The sequence below is a fragment of the Chiloscyllium plagiosum genome, chromosome 1 (assembly GCF_004010195.1).
Source record: "Chiloscyllium plagiosum isolate BGI_BamShark_2017 chromosome 1, ASM401019v2, whole genome shotgun sequence".
Lineage (NCBI taxonomy): Eukaryota > Metazoa > Chordata > Chondrichthyes > Orectolobiformes > Hemiscylliidae > Chiloscyllium > Chiloscyllium plagiosum.
The window spans coordinates 87,573,423-87,595,496 of record NC_057710.1 but is presented as its reverse complement, the minus strand read 5'-3'; the positions used below and the strand labels follow the sequence as shown (position 1 = coordinate 87,595,496).

Here is a 22,074-nt window from a genome sequence, read left to right as displayed (position 1 = left end):
TTGTCCGACCTGCCTAGCTCCTTTTCCACCTATCCACTCCACCCTCTCCTCCCTGACCTATCACCTTCATCTCCTCCCCCACTCACCCATTGTACTCTATGCTACTCTCTCCCCAGCCCCACCCTCCCCTAGCTTATCTCTCCATGCTTCAGGCTCTCTGCCTTTATTCCTGATGAAGGGCTTTTGCCCGAAACGTCGATTTTGCTGAAGCTCCTCGATGCTGCCTGAATTGCTGTGCTCTTCCAGCACCATTGATCCAGAACCAAATTAATATTGAGTCTAGTGACCCTTCTTCAGATAATCAAATTAATTTTTAGCCATGATTGCTGGTGCAGAGTGTGTACTCACTCTGTCATCAGTGTCAGTATCTCTGTCTCACTGACATGGCAGTTCTGGCAGTTGATGATGCAGATTGAACAAAGACAAAAAACAACATATTATCAATCATGAGTAAAGTATTGGTAGGGTTCATCAAGTACCAACTTTCCAAGTGTAGATTCTAACAGGGACACCTTGCTCTTGACCTCATTATAACTATGGTTCAAACATGGACAAAAGAGCTGAACTCCAGATGAGATGAAAGTGACTGCCCCTTGATACCAAGGCAGCATTTGATTGAAATATTCCAGTCTGACATATTTCTTACTGCCTTGAGGAACCCACTTCCCTCATTGATGATCCCACCATCAGGAAAATTCAAAATTCTGACAAATATTTAAAAATCTTAACCTGAAGTCTCTTTGAGTGTATTTTGGGTCATCAGCTACTATGTTTCCTGCATCAGGAGAACTCAAGTGAGAAAATGGGAATTCATGCTCTCCCAATCAGCATATTTGACCGTTGATGTGGATTTGTCCCTTACATGATGACCAAATCCAGTCCATAGTCTTACACATGACATGAAACACCAGGGAAGATAAACTAGTTGATAGTGATCCAATGAGCTTGAACTAGTCTCATTTTCTTGCTTGGATTAATTCCTGATGATGGTTTATCTTTAACTTAAACAAAGTCAAAAGTAGAGCTAAACATAGATCCAGAATGGGAGCCATGATATGAAATTATATTTACCACTAAAAGTCAGCCAGAAACCTCAAACGTATTTCTGGTGAAAGCTAGCCATAAGATAGAGCTGCTCTCAAAATGAGCACAGGATAGGATCTTCACAGAATAAAGCATTGATTTAAATGATGAATGGAGAGAGCAGTTTTACATAAACCAATACGGACTGTTTGCTTGGGATGCGGCAAAAATAAAAGTGTGACTACAGATCGTCTTTAGACATATTCAAGGTTTGGTGAAAGTGAGGACTGCAGATGCTGGAGATCAGAGACAAGATTAGAGTGGTGCTGGAAAAGCACAGCAGGTCAGGCAGCATCCGAGGAGCAGGAAAATCGACATTTCGGGCAGGATTCCTGATGAATGGCTCCTGCCCGAAACGTCGATTTTCCTGCTCCTTGAATATTGAAGGTTTGCCAGAGGAGCAGAATGTATGGCTGGAATACCAAATATATATGTTACATCAGCATTACCAAAGCAATGTGATGCCAAAACCTGAGGTTACTGTGAAGAACTCTCCTCAGGGGTGATGACCCACCATCAGTCACCTCTTTCTCTACTGAGACAGCAGCCGCATGGTCTGGTAGAACTGAAGTAACTTTAATTTTATCTTTATTAAGGGAGATGACTTTGTTAAAGCTACAGTAAACAAGGGTTAATGTTTTTCAGGATATGAGATGAGTTGAAAATAGATAGAGGAAGTACCAGGAAAGTAGTTAGGAAGTACTAAAATGGAAATAGGCCACCCATTTCAGATGATATGCTGAGAGAAATGAAGTAAATTTGGAGGCGACAACTTTCAAATCCTTCTGAGATACATGGATTGTCCCGAGGCCTGGAAAATTACAAATGTTATACTCCAATTCAAAGAAGAGGAGAAGGATAAACCTAGCAATTACGGGCCAGTCAATTTAACATTAGTGGTAGGGGAACATTTTACAAATGATAATTTAAGATATAATTATCAGCCATGTGAATAAAGATGGGCTAATAAAGGAAAGTGCTGATTTGATAAGGGTAAACCATGTTTGACTAAATGTACTGAAATAATCGATGAGCTAACAGGGAAGATGGGTGGGGGTGATGCTGTTCATGCTATTTATATGGACTTCCCAAAGGTGATTTAGAATGTACCACTCATTAGGCTTGTTAACAAAACTAAAGCCAGGGACTAAGGGGGCAACATTAGCATTTGACTTCTTCAACATACATGAATACAAAATAGGTTCAGGATTAGTTTGGTGAATAGCCATTTTATTGAATTGGAGAAAAGTGCACTTCTCCAAGAAACAGCGTTAGCATCACAACTTCTTTGGTGGATGTTAATTACTGGAAGTAAAGAGCATAAGGATACAGGTGACTGGCAGCATGGGTGAATACATGGCAAACTAAGCTTGATGCAGGCAAATAAATGTTGGTACATTTTGGTAGGAAGAATGAGGAGAAACAATACATGCGGAATCATTTTTAAAATGGGTACGAGAACATAAAAGATGTTCTGAAGAAGGGCCACTGGATTTGAAATGTTAACACTGCTTTCTGCCCACAAATGTTGCCTGACCTGTTGAGTTTCTCCAACAATTTCTGTTCTTGTTCATTTCAGATTTCCAGCAACTGCACTTCTTTCTAATGTATTAATATATAGATCAGATATTGCTTGTGCACAAATATTTGAAGGTGAGACAACTGGTTAACATGGTACATATAGGATTTTCCAGCACTCTCCATTTGTTTCAGATTTACACCATCTGCAAGTCTCTATGTTTATTTAGCCTGTTTTACAGGTTTGCTTATCTGCTTTCCTGCCTGAGTGGCTTGCAAGTTCCAGTCCATCAAGTTAAAAACAAGGATGTTATCCTAAACTAACTCAGGCCCAACTTAAGTATTGGGTCTAATTTTTTAGGTCAATAAGTAATACAGGTTGCTTGAAATTTCTGCGAAGTCATGTTACAAGCAGAAGACAAAGAGGATAATGCTTTATTTGAAACAAAACTAAATTGCTAGAAAAGCTCAGCAGGTCTGGCAGCATCTGTGGAGAGAAATCAGAGTTAATGTTTTGGGTTCAATTCAGAGGAAGGGTCAATGGACCAGATTTCTCTGCACAGATGCTGCAAGACCTGCTGAGCATTTCCAGCAACTTTGTTTTTGTTTCTGATTTCCAGCATCCACAGTTCTTTCAGTTTTTATTGAATTATTTATTTGACCTGGTTATTAAAACTTGGAAACAACTTTGTTTTACCTATTTTAGTTTAATTGTGCATTTAAGTAAATGTATTATACTCAGACTGCCTTTATCATTCTGGCAGATTGGGTGGATATGTTGCCTGGGTAATCATGGGTCATTGATTGACGTGGTCTTACTGTTCACTCCATGGTAAAGTTCCAATGGCAGGTCAGTATACAATGCAACATCATAATCACGTGACTGAGTGTTCCCTACTGTGTCATGTGATATAATTTTGGACATCTTTGCTGCCCTGGAGAGCTTCACTTGAACAATCCCACACTTCTGAACTAACAATTAAAGATAATAATGCTGTGCTTAGTCAAGAACTTGGTGACACTATCTGCTTTCATGTATCATTCTTCACTTCATTAACAGCAGCATACATAGCTGCAGTTCCAGCAATCAACAATGGAACCACACATGTATCCAAGCAATTGCCAGCATGACAGGTTCTGTTACATACATACATTTGACAAATTTAGTCAAGTAAAAGTTACACATGGAATGGAACACACTTAAGTTCTTGAAAGGGATGACATTGTACACTGTGGCTACATGTTTGGCATTAATAATAGGGTATCCAGGAATTAGAAAACAAGTCTTTTCTTGCTGCTTCTTTAGGGATAACTGATGATAAAGAGCCCAAGTGAAAAGATATTTATCACTTGGGTTTGAACTACAGGTTAGAAATTTAACTCCCTGCTGTTGTAACGTAGAACTGTGTTACATAAATGTTTATGGTTGCAATTATAACTGACAAGGCCTTCTCCGTTGCTGAAGGTGTTTGCAGGTCTTGCTGCAGAAGTTCACAAAGATCATGAATGTCTACAGAGGAACTGTTAAACGTACAGATTTAATCTGACATGTCAAGGTATATATCTGTGCAAATAAATATGCCATCAACATTAGCCCAAGGCCTCACTGAAAAACAATTATGTCCAAGTTGTTGCCACCTATATTGTCCACATTATCAGTGCAGATGTTTAACTGCGTTATTCAAATGATCCTTGCACATCATCCTTCTATTTTTCCACTTCTTTTTGGTTAATAGGGTATTAACTCTTTCTATGAAACAACAATTAGCACATCTGAGTCTTGACTTTTACATGTTTCTTATCTCTATATCATGGATCACTTCAATCTAGGTGTAGTTTAAGAATGTACATCTAAAACATTTCACTTGGAGCTTGTCAACTGTTAAATGCGGGTGCAATATTTTACGTTAATGTTTGCCATAAAAAATCAGAATGGCACTCATCATCCTACAAAACAACATTTTTGTTTTCTTAATTTGTTTTCCAAATGTAGCTGACACCAGCAAGACAGCATTTATGGCCCATTCCTGGTTTCCCTTCAGGCATTCTGAGAATTTGAGTCATATATAGGCCAAGTAGGGCAAGGGTGGCAGGCCTCTTTTCTTTAAATATATTAGATTTTTACTATAGTTTAACATGTGCCATTTATTCTTCTAAAAATATTTTCATAGAGTTTCCAGCTAACACATCATTAACCTCAAAAGATTTATTCTATTTTCAACAGCCATATTGTTGCCTGGAGCTAGCCATTCTTAATGCCTCCTTTGTTAAGAGTTAGACAGAAGAACCAGTCTGTTGCATGAGTGTCTTGAATTCCCAGATAAAATATGGCTTCCATCACGTTGGCATAAATTCTTAGAACATCAGCATGCTGTTGAATCCTCATGAGACAACATGACTTTAACAAAGAGTGGTTTGAAAGGTTGAAAATAATGCTAGAGAAGGTGACAAAACCAAGTATCAAGTAAACTGAAAACAACAAAGTCATTTCCAGAAAATTGTTTAATTCACTAAGTTCTAATTATCTTGCGGGTTTAGTGAAAGAAAGGAACATTTTACCAACTGCACATACTCCGATATTTTTAGACTTTAAACTGCAATTAGATGACTCAGCTGCTTATTTTAAAACTTTGACTGTGAATTACAGACTAAGTTTACAAAAACAGTAGTTTCAATTAAAATTTAAGTGCATGATCACATGCATAGATTTAAATTGTGCCTTTCAGCACCTCAATTTCTATTGTAGATATTTGCTAATCAACCTGTTTAGAGATATTATTACATACCTGTGGAGGAGGTGGAACTTAACACAGACCTTCTGGCCCAGAGGTAGGGATATTACCATCGCTCCACAAGAACTGTCAGAATTTCTACCATAACATTACAGTAACTGCAGTATCCATCAGGGGATAATGTTGGACAGGCAATCTGCCACTGCTTGGGTCTTGACTAAACATGATGTTAAACCAGATTTACAAAATGCTAAATTGATCTTTTAAAATTATGGGATACTTTGTAAACATATCCAAAGCTTATTTAAGTGCTCTGAAAATTGAGCATGAAAGATGTATGCTGACAATGAATGGGTTATTTGTTTCATTGTAATTTGTTCATATTTGTAATTTAATTATTGTATCTGGCTCACATTCAATTACAGGTCATTCTACTATAACACATTTCATTAATGCAAATTCATTGAAATGCAATTGACAAATTGGGGACATTGTTTCTAAAGTGTGACCTTTTAAAACATGCATTAACTGCAGTGCGATTACATCACCAAAACTTTAAGCGGTGTTTCTAAAGTGCAATTTTTCTATAATGTGGGGCTGTACAAGAACAGCTGTGTTAGGACGGCACGGTGGCTCAGTGGTTAGCACTGTTGCCTCATAGCACCAGGGTCCCAGGTTCAATTCCAGCCTCGGGCAACTGTCTGTGTGGAGTTTGCACATTCTCCCTGTGTCTGCGTGGGTTTCCTCCCACAATCCAAAGATGTGTAGGTCAGATGAATTAGTCCATAGTGTTAGGTGCATTAGTCAGAGGAAAATGGGTCTGGGTGGGTTACTCTTTGGAGGGTCGGTGTGGACTTGTTGGGCCGAAGGGCCTGTTTCCACACTGTAGATAATCTAATCTAAAAAAAAACACAGCCATTCTGTTGTAAAAGAACTACCTTTACACAATCGGAATGTATCCATGCTCAGTTATGGGGGGTACAAAAAAATGGAAGCAGTTCCAAATGTATTTCACTTTGAAGCATCTTTACAACTGTGTTTGTAGTAAAGAGGGTTTGTTATCCTTGTGCAGATTATTTGCTTTATGACTAACTCATACTTGATGAAGCAAGTGTTTATTAACAAAAAATACGAGGGATTTTATCTCCCTTCAGAGTGGAGTTCAAACAAAATTGTGACAGTCATCTTCCTGCAAGAGAGATTAGAAGTAATTTATTTGTGTAAACATTTATTGGAATGTAGAATGCAATGCAGTAAACAGCAAATATTAAATAATGACGACAATCACCAAGGTGCCGCTGAAATATTTAAAGACTAATCTGAATCAATTGGGGAACTTGCACAAAAATGAAAATGTTCAAAATCAACATTTAAGGAAGGAAATTTAGCATGACCTCTGTACAAAGATTTCTGTTTCTATAGTTTTCTTGCCTTCATATCTTAGAGTCATAGAGATATACAGCATGGAAACAAACCCTTTGGTCCAACTCGTCCATGCCGACCAGATATCCCAACCCAATCTAGTCCCACCTGCCAGCCCCTGGCCCATATCCCTCCAAACCCCTCCTATTCATATACCATCCAAATACCTCTTAAACGTTGCAATTGTACCAGCCTCCACCACTTCCTCTGGCAGCTCATTCCATACACGTACCACCCTCTGTGTGAAAAAGTTGCCCCTTAGGTCTCTTTTATATCTTTCCCCTCTCACCCTAAACCTATGCCCTCTAGTTCTGGACTCCAAAATAGACTTGCCCCTCACGATTTCATAAACCTCTATAAGGTCACCACTCAGCCTCCAGGGAAAACAGCCCCAGCCTATTCAACCTCTCCCTTTAGGTCAAATCCTCCAACCGTGGCAACTTCCTCGTAAATCTTATCTGAACCCTTTCAAGTTTCACAACACCTTTCCGATAAGATGGAGACCAGAATTGCACGCAATATTCCAAAAGTGGCCTAACCAATGTCCTGTACAGCTGCAACTTGACCTCCCAACTCCTGTACTCAATACACTGACCAATAAAGGAAAGCATACCAAACACCTTCTTCACTATCCTATCGAATGGATGACAATCCCCTAACTTACAATCATTAAGTGATTAAGATAAGACCATAAAACATAGGAGCGGAAGTAAGGCCATTCGGCCCATCGAGTCCACTCCGCCATTTAATCATGGCTGATGGGCATTTCAACTCCACCTACCCACATTCTCCCTGTAGCCCTTAATTCCTTGTGAGTTTACTGACTGAGACTATCCCTTTTTAGTTATTTGAAAAATATTTTGTTCTTTTGGTTGCAATTCAGCCCCACACTTCTAATAGAATCATAGAAGTATACTGCACAGAAACAGATCCTTTGGTCTAATTCGTCCATGCTGACCTAAAAGGTGGATAAATCCTAAAATAATCTAATCTCATTTGTCAGCATTTGGCCCATATCCCTCTGAACATTTCCTATTCATTTACCCATCCAGATGTCTTTTAAATGTTGTAATTATACCTCTGGCAGCTCATTCCATACATGTACCACCCTATGTATGAAAACGTTGCCCCTTTTCATTCTTTCCCCTCTCACCTCAAACCTATGCCTTAAATGTTGTAATTATACCAGCCTCTGGCAGCTCATTCCATACATGTACCACCCTATGTATGAAAACGTTGCCCCTTTTATATCTTTCCCCTCTCACCTCAAACCTATGCCCTCTAGTTCTGGACTCCCCTACCCCAGGGAAAAGACATTGTTTATTTACCCTATCCATGCCCCTCATGATTTTGTAAACCTCTTTCAGGTCACCCCTCACCAGAGAAAACAGCCCAAACCTATTCAGCCTCTCCCTTTAGCTCAAGTCCTCCAACCCTGGCAACATCCTTGTAAATCATTTCCTTTCAAGTTTCACAACATGCTTCCTATAGGAGGGAGGCCATTATTGCATACAATATTCCAAAAGTGGTCTAACCAATGTCCTGCACAGCCACAACATGACGTCCCAACTCCTCTGCTCAATACTCTGACCAATAAAAGAAAGCATACCAAACACCTTCTTCACTGTCCTATCTACCCGCGATCTACTTTCAAGGAGCTATGAACCAGCACTCTAAGATATCTTTGTTCAGCAACACTCCCTAGGGCTTTACCATTAAGTTAATTTGCCTGATTTGCCTTTCCAAACTGCAGCACCTCACCTTTATCTAACTTAAACTGCATCAGCCACTCCTCGGCCCATTGGCCCATCTGATCAAGATCCTATTGTACTCTGAGATAACTTTCTTCTCTGTCCACTATACCTCCAATTTTGGTGTCACCTGCAAACTTGGTAACTATATCTCCTATGTTCACATCCAAATCATTGAAAAACAGTGGACGCAGCACTGATGCTTGTAGCACAACTCTGGTCACAGGCCGCCTGTCTGAAAAGCAACCTTCCTCCACCACTGTCGAGCCAGTTCCATATCCAAGTAGCTAGTTCTCCCTGTATTCCATGTGATCTAATCTTGCTAACCAGTCTACTATGAGGAACCTTGTTGAACGTCATGTCCATATAGTTCACATCCACCACTCTGCTCTGCTCTCATCAATCCTCTTTGTTACTTCTTCAAAAACCGCAATCAAGTTAGTGAGACATGATATCCAACGCACAAAGCCATGTTGACTATCCCTAATCAGTCCTTGTCTTTCCAAATACATGTACATCCTGTCGCTCAGGATTCCCTGCAACAACTTGCCCACTGGTCTATAGTTTCCTGGCTTTTCCTTCCCACTGTTCTTAAGTAACTGGCACCACGTTTGCCAACCTCCAGTCTTCTGGCACTTCACCTGTGGCTATCAATGATACAAACATCTCAGCAAGGAGCCCAACAATAATTTCCCTAGCTTCCCACAGAATTCTAGGGTACACCTGATCAGGTCTTAGGGATTTATCCACCTTTATGCATTTTAAGATGTCAAGCACCTCCTCCTCTGTAATATGGACATTTTTCAAGATGTCCCTATTTATTTCCCCACGTCCTCGATCTTCCATATCCTTCTCCATAGTGAACACTAACGCAACATACTTGTTTAGTATCTCGCCCATCTCCTGCAGTTCCACACATAAGTGGCTTGCTGATCTTTAATGGGCCCTAATCTCTCTGTAGTTACCCTTTTGTCCTTCATGTATTTATAAATCTTTGGGCATTTCTGTCTGTATGTAAGATTGGAAACGGTTACAGAGAGTGGTGAACTCGGCCTGGACAATCACAAAGACCAACCTCCCATCTGTAGAATCCATCTACCAGGCCCGCTGTCAAGGAAAGGCCACCAGCATTCTCAAAGATCCATCCCACCCTGGCAATGTTTTTCTACAACCTCTGCCATCGGGAAGAAGGTACAGAAGCCTGAACACGAACCAGCCAGTCTCGAAACAGTTTCTACCCTACTGTTCTTAGAATACTGAATGGACTCACAAACTCCTAACATTCGCCTGTATTTATGTTTTTGCCGCTGTTTACTGATTATTTACTTATCTATGCTACTTAACTCTGTGATCTGCCTGTATTGCTTTCAAGACAAAGCTTTTCACTGTGCCTCGGTACATGTGACAATAAATTCAATTCAATTCAATTCAATTCATTCAATGCCGGTGCGGAAGGGGTCAAGTCAGGGAGAATTCTTGTTGACCTGTTCCTGGACTTGATCAAAGGAGAATCAACAGGTCCAGGGTGGACTGTGGAGGGGATAACAGTCAGAGTAATTCAGCATGGAAACAGATCTGTTGTCCAAATAGTTCATGCTGAACATGTTCCCAAACTAGACTAGCCCCATTTGCCTGTGTTTGGGCCATATCCCTCAAAACCATTTCTATTCCTCTCCAATTTAATAATATCCTCCCTATAGCAAGGCGACCAGACCTCCACACAGTGAAGGCCTCACCAGCATCCTGTACAACTTCAACATGTAGTCTCAACTCCTCTACTCAAATGTTTGAGCAATGAAGGTAAGCATGGTAAACACCATCTGAACCACCCTGTCTACCTGTGACATACATTTCAAAGAATTATATACCTGAATCCCTTGATCTCGCTGTTCCACAACACTACCCAGGACCCAATCATAAATTATATTACTCCTGCTCCTGTTTGTTTTACCAAAATTGCAGTTCCTAATTGCCTGCCCCTCTTCAGCAGCTATATTTGCACTCAGAGGTCCTTGGAGAGGGAGTATACACTATCCACCAACAACAGCAAAGCCTTTAGAGAGGCATGGGTACTGCAGGTGTTGGTGGGCTTTATTTCCCCCTCAAACTTAATTTCAATTTAGTTGCTTCCCTCTCTTCCTATCATTTCTGATATATGTTCTTGTAGCACTGCCTTGTGGGTAGAGCTTGATAATTGTTCCTTTAATTTGTGACACGGATGATTTAGTGAAGAAAACTGGCTGAGACAGCAGTGAGTCAGTGTTCGTCAAGATCGGCATCTCCCCAAAGCATCTTCCGCCCAAAAATGACTCAAATCACTGACTCAATGTTTGCAGTGAAGCATTACAGCTGAGCTCAAACTTCCTTTAAAGTTTAAGCAACAGGGCACTTAGACAATTTCAGATCATGACATTAATACAATCTTATCAGCCCTTCCAACTGTTTATGTCTGTTCCATCAAGTCACGTTTCCAACATCAAGGGTTAACGCCCATACAACAGACAAAATGGACTCAGCTTGAACTTTGCACAGCTATCTAAATTCAATTCAATGCAAAACTTTCTTGCCCCTACTACCAAAAATTGCATCTTTTGAAATGGGGGCAGAACCTCTGCAACCAGGACCCACATGACGTTTTTAAAGGTTCAAAATCCAAGCCTTATTATAGTGCTGTGTGAATGAGAGCGTTTTGGGGGTGCGGCGATGCAGGCATGTAGTTTATAAGAGTTCATGAGGTAAGGGAGGGGGTGTATCAAGAGTGTTAGCACTGGGGGAGCACAGAATCTAATAGTCTTTGACAAAACTGAATAAGGTCCCATAGAGCCCAGGTGCACCTTTTAACTGGCCTGCCTCAATATTTAACTCTTCAACCATACAGCATCAATGTTGATTTCACCAGTTTCCACAATTTTTCCTCCCCCCACCTTATCCCAGATCTAACCCCCCCAACTTGACAGCATCCTCTTGAACTTCTCCCAATTGTCCACCTTCCTTCCCACCTATCCACTCCACCCTCCACTCTGACCTATCATCATTACCCCCACCTGCATCTACCTATCGCCTTCCAAGCTACCTTTCCCCAGCCTCACCCCGCCCATTTATCTCTCAGCCCCCTTTGGTACCCCTCCTCTATTCCTGATGAAGGGCTTATACCCGAAATGTCGATTCTCCTGCACTTCGGATGCTGCACCTGCTGTGCTTTTCCAATGCCGCATTTTTTGATTCAATACTTAACTCCCCCAGCACCGTAGCCACCTCCAACCTGCCTTCCGTATGGGAGGATGGTAGCCCTAACTCTATCCTCCTCACATCATCCTCCTTGTACTGGAGTGAATTATGTTCCATTCAGAGGTCTTTATACCAACGTAGATCCAATAAAACCAGGAATTTCCCAATTCGAAACTATTCATTCCGAATATAAAAATCCAGGCCCGTGCATTTCTTTGGGTAAAGCATTTGGCCTGACGATGAGTGGTGGAAGTTTGCACAAATATTACTGAATATATTACAGATAAGCTTACCGAGGCAGTCCGAGCCACATATTCCATGATGGTGACCAGTCATCTTCAGAGTGTGTGTCTTGATTGGCGTTGCGAGGCATTTGACCATGGACATTGTCTTTTTCTGCCACCCTAAGTTCTAAAGCTTTGAAAACAACTGAAGAGGAGGCAGCACTATTCTTTATTATGGACACAGCTTCACTTTGTGTCAAGCCAGTTAGCTCAATGCCATTTATGTCCATCAGAATGTCACCTATGAGCAAAGAAAATTTAAAAAAATCTTGAAATTCATTTTATACCTTTCAAATGTCATTACATCTGCTTCAATAATACATTCTTTATGAGACTAATAACTCTTTACATTTAATGTTGCATAGTTTACTCAGCAATGCCCAGCAAAATTACAAACTTTACCATTCTTGTTAAGGTGGTCTTTTCAACACCAAACCAGTAATAACTAAACACTATATTTCTTCCCTTTCCTGGTTACTTGGACCTTACTGAAGGTGGGCAGTTGACCCACTCTTGATCCTATCATCAGAAAGTGAACTGCAGCATTCTGATTAGATTAGATTACTTACTTACAGTGTGGAAACAGGCCCTTTGGCCCAACAAGTCCACACCGACCCACTGAAGCGGAACCCACCAAGACCCATTCCCCTACATTTACCCCTGCACCTCACACTACGGGCCAATTCACCTAACCTGCACATTTTTGGACTGTGGGAGGAAACCGGAGCACCTGGAGAAAACCCACGCAGACACGGGGAGAATGTGCAAACTCTACACAGTCGCCTGAGGCGGGAATTGAACCCGGATCTCTGGCGCTGTGAGGCAGCAGTGCTAAATACTGTGCAACCTTGCCGTCCACGGGTCAACTTGTTCTCTGGACCGCTTCTATTGTGCTCCTTCCATCAACAAGCAAAATGCAAGAATAGATTCATTCCCTAAGTGATGAACAAAGCAACCATAGTCCTTCTGACAATGTCACAGAACATAAACTACTACCCCAACAATTTGCATGTTTGGAATTTGAACTTCTTATGCTAATCTAAACACAAATAAAGCAAATGTTAGGTCTATCCAATGCAAAGTTGATTACTTTGTATTTCTCCAACTAATGGACATGCTGAGAAATCTGGGAGATAGGGTATAAAAATGGGAATATCTTGCTACAATTGTACAGGGCAATGGTGAGACCACACCTGGAGTTCTATGAATAGTTTTGTTTTCCTTACTTCAGAAGGGGCATTCTCGCATTAGGAGCAGTTCAGGCTGATTCCTGGGGTGAAGGGGATGTCTCAGGAGGACACGTTAGGCATGAACTCATTACAGTCAAAAATGTGGTGCTGGAAAAGCACAGCAGGTCAGGGAGCATCCTGAGAAGCAGGAGAATCGATGCTTCGGGTATAAGGCCTTCATCATTCCCGAACCGTCGATTCTCCTGCTCCTCAGATACTGCCTGATCCGCTGTGCTTTCCCGGTGCCACATTTTTCCAGCATCTGCAGTCCTCTCTTTCTCCTCGTGTACACATTACAGAATGAGAAGTAATTTTATTGGAAGATTCTTACGCTTGGAAAATTCTGAGGGGCTTGACAGGTTGGATGTGGAAAGATGCACTGGGGAAATCTTGAACCAGGAGGCACAATTTAAAAGTTATGGATCTCCCACGTAAGATGAATGTCAGAAAAAATTATGTCTCTCAGGCATTATCAGTCTTTTGAATTGTCTGACACACAGTACAGTGGAAGCTGGGTCATTGAATATATTTAAGGCTAAGTTAAGCAGATTTTTAATTGGCAAGGGGAGTACAGAGAGATAGGCGGGTAAGGAATGTTAAGGCCATAATTACATCACATCTTATTGAATGGCAATGGAGACTCATTGGGCCAAATGGTCTGCTTCTTCTCATATTTCTTATGCTTTTAAGAAATCGGTGACACTGAGATGAATAAGCCTCAAAATACCATAGCAAGGTCATAGTTAGGGGTCAGATTTAGGGACAGAGATTTTTAAATTCCAGCCAATGTAATTTAATGCATACATTTTAGGAACAGGTTGCAATTTCTACTCTTCCTCAGTCACTTTCTAACAGCATTTTGGGAGCAGTTCAATTTAGTCACATCATTCCTGAAAATTTTAAGATAGATTGATTCCTTCCAAGTTCCCAATGGGGATAGAAGATCGCAATGGTGTAAAGCTCCTGTTCTCAAAATGGACAGGTTCACTTTGGGTGAGGGGGAGGGGGAGGGGGAGGGGGGAGGGCAAAGTACTGGCTGGACTGAAACCCTGCTGTTATCAAAATTGTATTGAAGGAAAACTGTGGTGATTTTAAAGGAAATGTAAAACAATTCATTTAAACCATAGTGTCAAGAATGTAGCAGCCACATATTTATTGCTGTATAGAAAATACTAATTGAGCACACAATTTCTGAATGGTATAAAACATTCAACTGTATAAATAATTTACAACAGGCTCTTAGTTACCCTTCTTTATTCTGCCATCATTCCCCAAGCAGCCATCAGGATGTACATTTGCAACATAGATCGGGAGATCCCAGCCTTTGCTCAGTAGACCTCCTGATACTGTCATCCCCAAGGTCTCGTGAGCTCCTTTGCTAACACTGATGATCTTTTCATGGCACGTGAAGGCATGAACAAAATTCTAGGAATAAAATCACAGACAAAATGCTGTTATGTATTATGCTAAAATGTTTAGGTTGCTTCCAGGAGTAGCAGTCTTAACTTAACCTGATCTTACGAACCTTATTCTTTTTTAAAAAAATATTAGTTTAGGAATAATTATTTTAATACTTACTTCTTTTTGCATATTACACATGTAAATATATTTTTTCTGCACTTATTCAATGTAACACATCTGGGCAGTATCTTGTATGAGCCTGAATGATGTGGGCAATAGTGAGATTTGTGATAAAATTGCATGAGATGTCTCACGAGGTCTGTATCGATCTCAGGAGCAACTTGCAATATCTTTTATGCCTGTTCCGAGCAGGGAGGGTGGTTTCATACTGGACAGAAGTGGGCTGCCAATTAAGGGCTCGTTTAACACTTTATTAACACAACTCACCTCCTTACTATTAAGCTCCCTAGCTTACCATATGTGTTCAACAAGCAAGATCTCAAAAGTCAGAGCAGATACCTGGTGAGGTCTGTGCCTTTGCAGGCAGGCAATGGCTCCATATCTGATGGCCCAGGTGTAGCACTGACACTGTCGGGGAGATGGACTGGGCTCAGGCCACTTCTTGTCCAGGGATGTCTACTTTCTTCACTCAAGGGGGTGGACCGTGATCAATCAGTCCCATACATCCCAAAGGAGGAAGAGGAAAGAGGATGGAAACATAGCCAGTGCTGTTGAAAGCAGACTCAGGAATCTATTCCTAAGGGTTGATGGCTGCAGGATAGAGGCAAGAGAGGGAAGCCAAATGTGAAAGATGGAGCCTTGTAAAGGGAAGTGAGAGTAAAGCATGGCAAAAGGACAGGGCAATGTGGGAGGGGGTTTTGTCCTGAGTCAGCCACACCCTGACTTCAAGCAGGAAACACAGTGTATAAACACATCTGATACGATCACCACACATTCCAGGGGCTGGCCAGGAGGCTGGGGGCTTGGTTGGTGAATGGTCATGTAGTCAACTTGGGTGGGGACCTAGGGAGGTACGAGATCTGTGGGGTTCACATGAAGGGTTACCAGGAGGAGGATCCGGATGCTCACGTCCTCACCAATACACAGGGATGGGGGTCAAGAGCATCATTGTGCTGGGATTCAGAAGTTGCAATGGGAAGGAAAATAGCTGTGGGCAGTCTGTGTGTGGACATGGTGAGGGAGGGAACACTATACAGGACCCAGACCTGAGGGGTCACTAATGGCTGGCCATCCTAATGCATTAACTGTGTGCAGCGCTGTCCACCTACTGCCCCAGACATTGCTGACCACTTCACTTGCAGCAACACCTTCACACACAAAGGTCAGGAAATTGTTTCGGATGAGAAGCAATGGGATCAGTAGAACATACAGCCCTATAGATATGCCTTGTTCATTTTGCATCCATGTAGTGCAGTAGGCTCTACTATTGATTCATGGTACATCCTATATGGATGTGTAGTTAGGCATCATCCTGGTACTACACTATTTTGGGGGCTACACAGAGTCAAACAGCTGGAGTACAAAAACAAATCACAATTATATAAATGTGACAGCACATTGCATGTGTGCTCCTAAAGTATCCTCAATAAGTTTTCTTTTCCTTTCCCTCCACTGTGTCTCTGTGTTGTACAGGGTTCCCTGGATGAGGTGGGGAGGGGCTGCTGAGCTGGGAAGCCCGTTATCCATGAAGGTTCATTGGAGCAACGCCTGGGGGTGGGAGGTGTATCAGGACAGCCCCGACATGCTGAGGGCCTTCTCACCAGATACAAGTGAACCCAGTTCAGCCACGACTGCAATGCCCTGAGAAGTGTCTTTGCAAGGACCTTCAGATGGGTGCCTCCTGCATTGGCTTCTCTGTCCCCTTGTGTCTTTGGTACCTTGTGAAGACCAATAGCTGGGGCAATGGAGTGCAGATCTGTGTTCTCCTCCAGTGGACCCAAAGGTGAGAGGCCTGACTCTCACTGCAACTGCCAACCTGGTGTGTGGGTGTACTTGTGTATGGGTGCGTGCGTGTGGGTGCATGGGCATGGGTGCGTGTATGGGTGCGCATGTGGGAGGGGGTGGTGCAGGGGACGATGGTGACATGTTCGAGGCAGTAGCAGGGTCTCCCAAACTTAGTTGCACTGCTACAGCCTCTGGGGAACCAAGGCCACAGCATCTCCCAGAGCTGCCTGTTCCTGCTCCCTGCCTGCTGACACCACCGGGTCTCCTCCTGCTTGGAGCTGGTCAGGAGCATGGTATTGGGCATTCCAGGAATCCTATGAAAGAGGGTAGCACGGACGTTAGTGCTGATGCAGGTAGTCATAAGTGGTGAGGTATACCCAGATAGTGAGTAGACAGTGTAGAGGGTATGAAGGGTTAGTTGCCTGGGAAGCTGGGGGGCAAATGAGAACAAGTGAGGAAAGATATTGCAAGTATTGGCTTCAGCCTTGACAAGAGGTGGGCGCAGTATCAGAGATGGAGTGAGTGTGAGTGGCAGAGAAAAGAGTGGGGCACTTATCCTGGCAGAGTGGAGGTGGGCATGGACAGTTTTGGGGCACTCCAGGTCATTCCTCCACAGCACTGAGGCTGCACTGACCCGAGTGGTGACTGTGGGATGAGTTTGGTGTGGCCTCGTCTGCTGGTCCTCTGGGAAGAGGGAGCGCCAACACGGCACCAGCTCCTCCACCAGGAACAACAAATTCCTGTGGGAGAATCACAGTGCCATCTTCCCCTTTCTCCAACATCTCTGCACTGTGTCTGTCACCAATCAGATTCCTGAAGAAGGGCTTATGCCCAAAATGTCAATTCTCCTTCTCCTTGGATGCTGCCTGACCTGCTGCGCTTTTCCAGCAACACATTTTTAAGCTCTGTCACCAATCAGCACAGCTTCGAATGCCAGTAGTCATTCAGGGCCCAAATGATCTTTTAAAAATAAGACAAGGATCAGGGAATGCTCAGTGGCGAGGTATTCCGGGAACAACATATCATAAAACGGGACTCGAATCGAGCGAGAGATATACCATAGCAGCAGGGTAGTTAGTTAATGAGGAGAGTTTGGTGAGATATAGCTCGCGCAGCCTTGAAGCAAAAATCCCTCCAAAGAAACTTGACATAACTCACAAAAAAGCCTAAGATTCTGCCCTCGGTCTCTTTCTCATCAGTATGCAATGTTTGTGTCATCCATTTGTCTTTCTATGAAAGTTCCTGGAGAGCTGCAGAGCAGATTAAGCCAAAACTGCTGACATGACCAGTGTAGAACACAGGGAAAATGGTTAATAATGAATATTGTCTTTTAAAGATCAGCTATTCAAGCTGCATGTCAAATCATAAAGACTGATAGATTTTAGATCATTTAATTACTGGAACAGCTTCCTGTAAGCTAGTGAACAGATGCACTATTTGGTACTGAACAGTGTCACAGAGATCATAAGACCTCACACTTGGGACAGGATTTCCAAAGGTCACTGGGGAAAAGGACTGATATGGAGGAAGGTTTTGAAATTCCACATCACCAGCCAGCTGGCTGATTACCAGCTCCAAAGAACCCCTCCAAGCCATTTCCAAGAATTTTGTGCGAAAAAGCTGCCTGCCTGTAAGCAGTGTATAGCCAACTGAAGGAATTATCAGGCCTACAAGAGTCTTTCTCCCATTTGACTGGAATTTCCCAGTCAAAGGGCAAGATCCAATCTGGCAGCCGAGACTAAGCCAGGGAGAGGAGGTTAACTCTAATTGGAAGCAGCCATTCGGAAGTGCCCTTTCCCTCCACTGGTTTTGGTTGCTCCACCTTGGAATGCCAATGTGCTCTACTGTCTTTGGAGTTTTCCATCTTTAATTATATAGCAAGCCCACCCACTGGCCATTAATTGTGTAACTCTCCAAAAATATAAATCAAGTGACTTTTCCCGACATAGAGTCATAGAATCATACAGCAAGGAAACAAACTTTTCGGTCCAACTTGTCCATGGTTGGATCTCATCCTCACCTTTGGACCCCAAACCCAAGCAGAAAATCCGATCCTTGGGCTCTACAAATAGCCTCAGCACTGCTAGACTAAACAATGAAAAATAAATCAAACCTAGATCCCTTTGCTGGTTATTATCCAATAATGGATGGAGCTGTGTCGAGAGGGTGTCGAAGAAAATCACTGGTCACTTATACAAACAATTCCAACAGATGTCAAGGTTTATACATCAAGACCAGCCATTTGGGAATGGTTTCCAGAGCTACTGGAATAGCAGTAATTGTTGGAGACCCTCAGGAAAAGTGGGGAGAAAAAGTAATAGAAAATTGGGAAGTAAGTAACCTCATCCATATATGAAGAAAGTACAGACACCAACTCGCAATAGACATTCTCCCAAAAGAATGACGATATTGGAGTAGTTTAATATAGAAGTGCAACCCAAGCTATAAATCATATCAGAAAAAGCTCACTGCTATCAATATTTATAAATATACATAACTAGACAAAAAAAGGCAATACTTTAATCCTGTTAAGACAGTAATCCCAATAACCTAGTTGAGCCTTCACAGTGCTGCCTCTGACAGCCGTGGTATAGAGGAATGCCCATCACATAACGTCAGTCCTCATGAGGTTTGTAAATGTGAGATTGATTACATCCAAAACTGAGTCATACCCACAAATCTGACAAAGGAACTTAACTGCTGATGAATGTAAATGATGACTGCATCCTGAAGCAGTCACTGGTGGTGCATATCAGGTTACTCCCACTTCTTGAATTATTCTATTAAACTGGACTGATTCAGCATTCTTCACTCAACCGAAAGCATCAAGGAAAGTTGGTCACTCAATGATGGAATGGTACAACACCAAAGATGGCCTTTCAGCCCATTGTGCCTGTACCAGATCTTCAGTGGAACTATCCAAACAGTCCCACAAACTATCCAAACAGCTCTGCATTTCCCCATAGCTTTACATCTTCTCCAAGTATTTATAATTTCTCCTTTGAAAGTTGCTGCTGAATCCATTTCCACCATGCTTTCTGGTAGTGTATTCTAGATCACCACTGATCACTTTGGAAAGAAAAAGGTTTCATGGCCCTCTGGTTCTTTTGGCAATTTACATTAAACCTGTTCTCTCTGGTTAATGACACTTATACCACTGGAAAGGTATAAGGTATATACAGGTTAACAGTTAGCTCCTGTCAGACTTCACTCATTAGTATCTGTAAGACTGCCTCTGTTTGGAACTAGTCGGTCGGCAGTTAGATTTTGTGGCCACTTCATACAGCACTTCCTGTAAGCATATTTTGAATTACTAAATTAAATTACCCCTTAACCTTTCTCTGTGCTAAGAACAACTCTGGCTTCACCAGTCTCTGGACATAATTTTTGAAGTCTGTCATTACCATACCACTCTTAAAAATCTCTTTTCTACCCTTTGCTAGGCCTCAATGTACCAAACTGTGATATCCAGAATTGGATATAATATTGGACATAATAGTCCTGCTCAGGTCTAACTAGTGTTTCAAGAAGCTTCAGCATGGCCTGCTTGTTTTTGTATACGTCATCTCTTATAATAAAAACAAGATCCCACATTTTTTTTCAAACAACCTTCTCAACTTGTCCTGTCAGTTTCAGAGATTTGTCACTCTATTCCTGTAATCCTTTAAACCTGTATGATTTTACAGTTTATATTGATCACCTATATCCCATGCCCAAATCTATTACTTCACTTTCTCTTTTTCAGTTGCTGTCTGCCCATGTCCTCCTGAGTTCAGTTACTCTCCTCCACACTCTTCACTGTATTTTCAGCTGTCATGTCATTTTAGAATTTAAACTTGTACCCTACCTAATCAAATCATTAAAATGCACATTAAAAATAAAGTTTCAAGCGAAAAAACTGTAATTCACCCAAATTTAAAACAGGAATGTGAGGGATTGACAGGTCTACAGTTGGAGCAGGGGTCATGGGGCATGTCCTCGGAAAGGTAAATAGGAATTATGGTCATTACAGTCATCAGATTTTGTGATTTTTGTTACATTTTGACTGAATGCTTCCACTCTGACTGATGCTTACTATGCGTCTGTTGTTTTTGTTGGGAACACTTATATTTTTGTTTCTGTTTGCTACCAGTATTTAACATTGCAATTTTCCAGGGCTAGCTCAGTTGGCTGGATGGCTGGTTTGTAATGCAGAGTGATGCCAACAGTGCAGGTTCAATTCCTGCACCAGCTGAGGTGATCATGAAGGTCTCCCCTTCTCAACCCTGCCCCTCACCTGAGGCATGGGTGACATTCAGTTTAAATTCACCACCGGTCATCAATCCTATGGTCCTCTGGAACTATGGTGACTTTACATTTGATTCTTGACTCTGGGCTATACAGGAGAAAGTGAGGACTGCAGATGCTGGAGATCAGAGCTGAAAATGTGTTGTTGGAAAAGCGCAGCAGGTCAGGCAGCCTGACCTGCTGCGCTTTTCCAGCAACACATTTTCAGCACTGGGCTATACATGTTGCTGTTTCAAGGGTAAAGAGACCTCTCTAAGAGTGCTGGGAGTTTGGGGGGCAGGGTGTGTTTCACCAAACACTATAATGATACATTGGCCATTTTACCCATCCTGAGCATGGCCTTGAATCTGCATTTACAGGAGTAAATGCCCAGTTGGGCATGGGTCTGAAATTATCCATCTTCAATGTTCCTGCCTCATGAAACAGCCTGCCGTCCAGTTGTGACGTGCATTAGAGTGGGTTTCTGAATAAGTACACCCTCTCTGCAGAACTGAAGGTTACCACAATATGAAGCTTTCATGCTCCAGAACCATTCCTAACTTGAGGTACGTGCTAATTTCAAAGTAGATGTGTTTAATATGTTGTATAAACATATGTTAGGGACAGCTCATAGTGCCATGCCAAGCAAAAAAAAAAATCGAAATTCCAACTTCAGAAGACTAACCAACACAATTATTTTTGTTTCATTCCTCACAAGCTATAATCCTTCTTAATTATTCAATTAAACCCAATTTGTGTTCAGTTTCCACTAAATTCTGTGCTATGAACAGACTTCAATCAGAAACTGTTTAGATTCCCCAAACACACCAAGCAAGTTCCTCACAGCCCAGAGAAATAAACATCTATCTCTGTATTGAAACACAATCTCTGCAATAAAATCAGTTTATATCTGAATGTCTATCTAGCTGATATTATACTCTGAAGTTTTGTTTTTGAGTCAGGACCGCAGAGTCAGGACAATTCCTAACTCCACAAATCTGACACGGGTAGATTTTGGACGTTTATTTGGTGCGTGTGCATGTGCGTGCGTGTACACACATGAGTCTTATCGAATCCTGGTGGGAGAAGCTGCAAACAATGTTGCAACAGTTGGCCTGGCTAGGCAGAAGGCTTGGCTCAATGTGTCACGTTGTCGATGTGGTGATTGAAACAAGTGAAGAGCAGAACAACCTGA

At 42.0% G+C, this 22,074-nt stretch overlaps 1 protein-coding gene across 7 annotated transcripts in view; it reads right to left on the bottom strand.

Annotated features, from left to right (window-relative positions):
- The window catches only part of lnx1 (ligand of numb-protein X 1), a 214,043-nt gene that overhangs the window by 22,749 nt on the left and 169,220 nt on the right, over positions 1-22,074 (bottom strand). For 6 of the 7 annotated variants that reach the window (XM_043690849.1, XM_043690856.1, XM_043690883.1 and 3 more), the window contains 2 exons: positions 14,495-14,672; positions 12,028-12,259 (listed from right to left, as the gene is read on the bottom strand). In XM_043690849.1, coding sequence (XP_043546784.1) covers positions 12,028-12,259; positions 14,495-14,672 — 410 coding nt within the window. Of the gene's footprint in view, positions 1-4,637; positions 5,037-12,027; positions 12,260-14,494; positions 14,673-22,074 lie in introns of those variants that run through there. The other variant, XM_043690903.1, reaches the window with a different exon arrangement.